Here is a 7,774-nt window from a genome sequence, read left to right as displayed (position 1 = left end):
ATTGTTCAATCGTAACACAAAAATAGTGATGAATTCATGATAAATTTCATACTAATTAATCCAATAAATACAAAAGACTAACCTCGATGATGATTGATTTCCCTCATATTTTTGGATGACTGATTTCCCTCATATTTTCGTCGAGTTAATCGGCATAGTATTGGTTTTCTGTCTCCCTTTACTCAACCAATTTTTCTTAGCGATGGTGCTGATAACGTGTTATAAAAATAAGAGAAAGAGAAGAAAGTAGGAGAGAGAATAGATCGATATTCTTATTCAATAATATGTGGGAGTATACATATATTTATACATGAGATATAACTAGGGTTTTGGGGAATAATAGTATCTAGAATATTCCTGAATAATCCTAGGGATATAATGGGCATCCACTAATACATATATTGTATAACATAAGTAAAATAGTAAAGTTGTTTCGAAAAAAAAAAAAGTAAAATAGTAGAAGTGGGATTAGTTGAGAAATAAATACAATAGATAAGTATTAGATCCTTGACAAATAAATAAGTGTTGCCATAATCAAAATCGATGACAAAAGAAAATGTTGTAATTAAATCCAACTTTTGAATGAAATGAATATACATATCCAGATATCCCTATGCTTCATTGCTGGTTGCTAGATTAACATTCACAATCTATAAACCCAAGTACCCTGTCAAAGAGGACAATGAAGGTCAAGTAAGAAATAACGGAGTCAATACAGTTCAATATCAACATTTGCATTGCCTCGGTATTTAGCTTCAACACACGATGTAGAGAATTCTCTAGGGCTTAGATGGCCAAAAGATGAGATAATCTCTTACGAAGAAACAATTCCCAAAGCCAAACATGTAAAGTTTATGAATAGTACTAAAGTCAAATTTCTGCAAACCAAAAGAAGTACAATAAAACATACGATGTTGTAATGTAACTAATTTCAGCTGATAGCCTGATATATATCAGGACATCAGGTATAGTAAACCTGCTTGCGCCCAGATTTTACAGCCGAAATATTTTATACGTAGTAGAATACAAGAATCGTAGCTCATTTCTATTATTAAACAATATACTATACAAAATTACGATACAATATACAATAATCATACAATTCCTACCAACCACAAACTCAAGATGATGCTTAACAAATGGCACCACCTTGGTTTCTCTATCATTAATTGGAAGGTGGGAAGAAAATCTCAGATCAACGAACTATTTTTCTATATCTGGAACAACTCTAGCTGGAGATGTTACTACAAAAGATACCATACTAACACGACCATCCTTGTTTTCATGGCGGTTGCTCAGCCCATTGCAACTGCCTGAGCCTGTTATTGATGGGGTTTTCACAAACGCTTCCTCCCTTCGGGGGCGGTTTGCATAGACTAACCAAAGAATGAGACACAGCATTATACCAGCTGATATAAATCCCAAACCTATAATCACAATCAGAAGTTTATGATCCAAAGGAGGGCAAAATCTCGATGTAATTGTCATAAATGTTTCCCGCAAGAAATTACAGTTTTGAAGGTTAAGCATCTCAGGGGTGTAATGCAGCACAGCATAACTTGCGTTTACAGCCAGCACCAGTTGAGTATATACCCCTGGAGTCAGCCTGCCTACACTTGTACAATTTTTATTATCCACGGATGTTGTGCAGATGTATTTCTCCCACACCTGCAGTAAGATTCAGGTGAAATTTTCATATTATTACATCAGAGTAGTTAACATATTAAAACACCTCCATATTTGCAACTTAAAAGTGGCATAAGTTGAAAAATATCATTCTAGAGACTGAAAGGCCTTAAGCTTTTTAGCACATTGTACGACTGCAAATAAATAAATAAAGAAAATGTAGCATACATACCGTAGAAGCACTTGTCATAGACACCTCTTGAGGTGAACACTCACGATCTTGCATTTTATCATCATAAGGATAGCAAAGAGGGGGCATTAAAGGTCCAGATTGATTGTAGTAGAATTGATCAGATGGTGGTCGATCCGTGTTTGCTGCAGTGTAAATATACGTATTGAGAGTGTTTACAAGCAAGCGAACAACTTTTCTACTTTCAAACAGTGTCTGGTTGGTTGCTCTCTCATCTTCACATGGAAGAATGTTGCTAAGAGCTGTCTCAGCTCGAGGATTATCTACCCACTCTTGCATTGCCACACATGAGTCTGAAATAGCACTGCATCACATAGCAAGTTCATTCCATTGACTATTAGTTAGACTGCAAACAATAATGATAGAAATTACAAAAGAGGAATAGAAAATTGTCTCAAGATGAGCTTGAATTTCCAACTATGGTTCTGTCATTTCTAAACTTCAAAGAAGATGAAAAGAGTGTTTCTTGCAGCTAACTTACGAGTTCAAGATCATAAATGTTCCGCAAAGAGTCAATGTAACCGCCACAAGTATCCATCCACTGAAAATGAATCTGCAGTTTAGTTATGAGACATATATTAGCATAAAAGGAAAACAGGCAACCAACAATATAGAGAGAAAACAATAGTAAAATTAAAGAAAACATTTTTTTTTAAATTGTACGCTGGTGATAGGAAGGACAAAAGAATGATGCTGCAAAGACTTACATGTGAATCACATTTGGGTGCCCAAGGAGAGAAAGCACTGCACAACAAAAAAGCATAATGTGACCCCTGAAATCAAACAATCGTAGAGAAGAAATAGCAAAAGGTAACGAGTGTCGCCAATTTTACGTACCCAGACCCAAAATAGCCAAAACAAGCATCACAGAAGCAACAATAATTAACGCTGATCGTCTGCAGCAAGATATAAGAACAGAGTGTCAAAGCATATATAGTGTTAGCCCAGATCCTCAATTAAAACATGAGAATCTCAAAAATTCATGTTAAAGTGAAATAATTGGGGTATATGAGTTCATACAGAATATTGAAGACTCTTCTGACTTTTACGGAATTTTCATTAGTTTTCTCAGTTAACGTGTCAGCACCAGAACTCAAGCGCATATTCAGCTCATCAATCTCCTGCATGGTACTCTGTTGCAGGTTGAATTGAGGGACATCAACAGACTTTACAAGAGTTAAGTATTCTGACACATTTCTTAGCATTTGAGCTGTGTAGTCCGATTGGTTTACAACATATTTCAATGTCTGCAAGCCTTCGCTATGAAATTCAAGTTGGCCAACTGATAAAAGAATACAGCCCACCCTGTGTACAAGAATCAATGGAGTAAATTAGGATGAGGCTTTAGATATAACATAAATAAAAGAAGCATCTGAACCTTGAGAGGTAAACACAACAATCCCTATTTATCTTGCACCTTTAATTAGAGATAAGTAGTGTGTTACAAAAATACCAACCAAAGCTGGGAGCATCTGATACTTTCTATTTTGTAAAGTATGATAATGTTACATGTTATCTGCCTTTCATATTCTTTTACTTCCTCCAGGAATTTAGCCTTTTACTGTCTATAGGTACAATCAGTTTCTTTACCCCAAGTAAAATTTCCCTCTGAAATTTTGTGACATGGGATATAATCAATTTTAAAATGAATTGTACACAGGCAAACCCGACACTCAAAATTGAGCATATTTGTCTAAATTTACATATTAAGGGCAATGATGATAAAGAATAAAAGCACAAACTAGGACCTAGGATAGAGAGTTTTATAACATCGGCAGCAAAAGGGTTAAAAGGAATTAAAATAATTAAGGATACTTAGTTATATACTTCACACATTATTAGTGTAGATAATACTTGATTAAAAGAACTACTATGAAGGCCAAATACTTCACTCATGTTTGCACTTTGCAGGCTTATTTTCTTTGGTAAATAGAAGGCAATATTATGGCAAAGACACACTCAACTGATAGAAACACATGAGAGAAAATCTTAACCAAAATTAAAACATGTAATTTGAAACAACTGATTGGAAGGTTCAAGTCATTACATGGAGGCACATGAGAAAATAATTAGCAGCACAAGACGAATCTTTTGGGAAGGCGTTGATCCTTTCCCTTTGAAGTTTATCCTCCACCCAAAACAATGGTGAATAAGTAGTGTGATACCAAAGGAAACCAACCATATGAGCGTGATGATGAAACCAGCAGCACCGGTAAAAGCAACAGACTGCAGGAGAAAAATTAGATTAAGAGACTGACTCTAACAGCAACACAACATCTCAAGCTAGGATGAAGTCTAAAGTTTACACATGCTAAAAATAAAGTAATAGCAATTCAAAGTTCGCTACAACGGAATCTTCCATCAATGACCTTCGCATATTCATGTGTTAAAATCATATTTTTAAGTAAAGGACAGATCAGTCATCCGTTTCAACAGTCAACATTACCATAAATGAATTATTCTATTTTTTTTTTAGTGGTCTTACTGATTATTAGTTCCTTGACTTCCTCTACACGGAATGATTTGGCATAAATGATACTCAATACAAACATTTACTGCATATTGTATATTTCACAAAATAGAAACTCTTTACAGCTAATTGTACCATGAGAAAATTTTCAGGTTTTTAGTTCACAATCCAAGTCTAATCATATAGTCAAAGATCTAGATCTAAAAATAAAAGTGTATTAGCATGTGCAACTGAAACTATAAATTAATGTGCATGTCAAAGTTATTTGTTAATAGAAATCTGAAACTACTAATCTTTGATGAACACTTCTAAAACAACCCCACTATAGAAAAAAGTCTATAAGGTAACATTTAATAATCAAGTGTCATCCTACTGATGTAACATTATATACAAAAATATATGTGTTTATTGACAAACAGAATTACGAGAAAGGAAAACTAAAAAAAAACAATGACATAAACATTTGTTCACACCTCCTACAAACAAAGAAAACAGAACAAAACAGAACAAAACAGAATTCAGATTAGTTAAAATTAGATCATTTTAAACTAGTAAACTACGGCACTAAGGACTAAAGTCTCAGACATACACAAAAGTATTAAAACAACTCTGGGACATCAGCACTTCAGGAGTGATAAGATACTCAAAGATCATAACAAATACACTCAGAAACCAAATATTTCACAAACGAACATAAACAAAGCATACAAACAATCTAAAACAAATCTATATTATTAAATACATCAATATCTGAACAGAACAACAATGAGACCACAAAAATAAATTATAACAAAGAAAATGAATAAGTCCCTTACAGCCCAGTAATGCTTATTTGATATGTCCCATCCATCCTGATAAATCCTAAATTTTCCGAGTATATTGGGTCTCTTGGTTCGATTCCCGGCCAACAACAAAGGGATCTTAGGCTCATCATACGCAGGGCTCGGTGCTTGGGCTTGGCCTAAGATTCCATCTTTCAAAGGACCCAAGTTCTGGTTGCCTGCATAATTAAATAATTAGCTTAATATCAAATTAAGAACAACGTTCTTCAAAACAGCACCATGATAATACAACATCTCATGATAGTACAACAACATACTTGGAAGCGTAAGAGTAAGGCAAAGGCATACTACAACTAAGAACAGAATTTCCCGGCATCGATCCGAAAGAAAATCAAATGATTATTGATCAAGAAAATAGTATGTACCATATCAAGAAAATGATTGGCAATTAAGGTAGTTGATCAGGTAGATGCATCAAATTCCAGTAATTAACAGAAATTATTTATTACTTGATTGCTACATTCCAACCTTTTTGTTTCTGTTAACCTTCCTTTCCTTTTGTAACAATATAATTACTCTATTCCATACGAAACTGATACCATTATAACAACACCCACATTGCCTTGAAATAAATTATAGAAATTGCTTGCACTAAAGTTATCCCAAATTGCACTCAAATAAATGAATTTAACCACCCAAATAAAATAAAATAAATAAAATAAAAAATAAAAGAAAAGACACAATCTCTTTAACAATAATACAGAGCTTTTTGTTTTTTTTTTTTTTTTATTTGAAAGTAACAATAATACAGAGCTAAACTAAGTAGTATCATCAAGAAAAATAATGCAATTAATCACCAAAAAAAAAAAAAAAAAGGAAAAGGTTTATCTAAGCTACTAAGAACAAAAAGCAAAACAATCAATAATATAACAACCCTTTTCCCAGAAAAATCCGTTTCAAGAACAGAACAACACCCACATCCCAAGTAACAAAATGAAACTCACATAATATCAAAAAATCAACAACAAAAATGAAATCTAACAAAAACCCAGAAACAAAATGAACAAATAATTCAATAATATGATAATTACCCAGAATAGAGTTGATGGGGTTGATAGATTGTTGATGATTGAAGCCAGCTGAAACGAAAGAAACCCAGGTGATTGAACAACCCAGAACAAACAAAATAACAACCGAACTTTTCATTTTTGCAGAATCTCTGCAAATCACAGCGTTTTACTCGGCAATGAAGAATCATGGATCAAACATTAAATGAGGAAGAAAACAAAAATATTACGTTGATTTGGTATTCATTGAAATGATATTATTGAGTTACATTCACATTAAGAAAACGTATGAGATTGAGATTTTAGCAAAGTGAAAAAAGGAGGTGTTAGTTGATACGGCTGCTTTTGAAGACTAGATTTAGTGCGGAAGTTATGCAATTGCACGCTTTTTATAAACAAGTGAAGGTGATTAGAAAAAGGGAAAAATAGGAGAGAGAAAATGAAGAAAGTAAAATAAAGTAAAGTAAAGTAATGGAGTAAGAATGATGGACGCGTTAATTAAGTAATTTAGCGCAAAGTTTCTGACAAATTGTGTGAATTTGGTGTGATGGGATTGTGTGGGAATGCGGTCATCCACAGTAAAATGGGTCATTTTATTAAATAATATTCCATCCGTGCTTTTTTAAGTGTTATGGACTTATGGCATATATTTTGCCATACTTAATACATACCGTATGTATTAAAGATTAAGAGGTGTTAATTCGGATACTTGAGTCGGGTTTGGTTAGTTTGGCTTGGGTTAAAGACCTGTTCTATTTACCTTAATTTCAGTTCAATTTAGTTCAGTTTCAATCAGTTCAGTTCAGTTCAGTTCGATTCCTGATTTTTTTTTCTCTCATAAACAATTTATTTCAGCTCTATTCAGTTCAGTACAGTCAAGTTCAGTTCAGCTCAATCAGTTCAGTTCAGTTGTTTTCAGTAAATCGAAACAAGCCCTGAACTGAACCGAATAGAGCTGAAATGAATTGTTTATGAGAGAAGGAAATTAGAAACTGAACTGAACAGATAGATGCTGAACTGAACTGAACTGAAATTAAGCTGAACAAAACAGGCCCTAAGTCTAGTTCAAGTTTGAGTTATGTTAAATCACATAAGTTGAAACTTAAATCGAGTTTCTTTGAGGTCGGATTGAGTTAGATTTTGACACCTTTAAGGTATGTTAATATTGAAATAGGCAAAATTGGCTGCAATACCTTAAAGTATGGCTTAACTTTGCGTAGTAGCCAAAACACCACCAACTATGGTGGTAGGTGCAACGCGTGACATAAATGAAAATTTCCGGCAACTTATTTCACCGGGATGAGGTGAATCTTCACACATTATAACAGTTATTACTTAGCACGCATGGATTTACCTCCTCCGATGAAATAAGTGGCCGAAAATTTACATTTAAGGCACACGTCGCACCTAACACCATAGTTGGTGGTGTTTTGGTTGCTACGCATAGTTCAGGGTACCCAGTGTACCTAACTCATACTTCAGGGTGTTGCAGCCAATTTTTCCTATTGAAATATTGTGGCAAATTTTAATGAATGCTCCAAGGCATTTGGATAAGATGAAGAAAAAGTAGAAATATTAA

At 33.8% G+C, this 7,774-nt stretch overlaps 1 protein-coding gene across 1 annotated transcript; it reads right to left on the bottom strand.

The window, feature by feature from the left end:
• Positions 1-1,019: 1,019 nt before the first annotated feature.
• LOC145563771 (uncharacterized) lies at positions 1,020-6,560 on the bottom strand. Its single transcript, XM_081624195.1, has 9 exons — positions 6,220-6,560; positions 5,162-5,346; positions 3,924-4,102; positions 2,897-3,181; positions 2,714-2,772; positions 2,584-2,620; positions 2,358-2,429; positions 1,859-2,180; positions 1,020-1,668 (listed from the first exon to the last, which is right to left on the bottom strand). Exons 1-9 carry the CDS (start codon positions 6,332-6,334, stop codon positions 1,204-1,206), a joined length of 1,719 nt encoding a protein of 572 aa, XP_081480321.1. The 5' UTR covers positions 6,335-6,560; the 3' UTR covers positions 1,020-1,203.
• Positions 6,561-7,774: the final 1,214 nt, after the last annotated feature.

Source organism: Chenopodium album, chromosome 10, assembly GCF_948465745.1.
Source record: "Chenopodium album chromosome 10, dcCheAlbu1.1, whole genome shotgun sequence".
Classification (NCBI taxonomy): domain Eukaryota; kingdom Viridiplantae; phylum Streptophyta; class Magnoliopsida; order Caryophyllales; family Amaranthaceae; genus Chenopodium; species Chenopodium album.
Note: the sequence above shows the minus strand (reverse complement) of the source record. Positions and strands in the feature narration are given on the sequence as shown.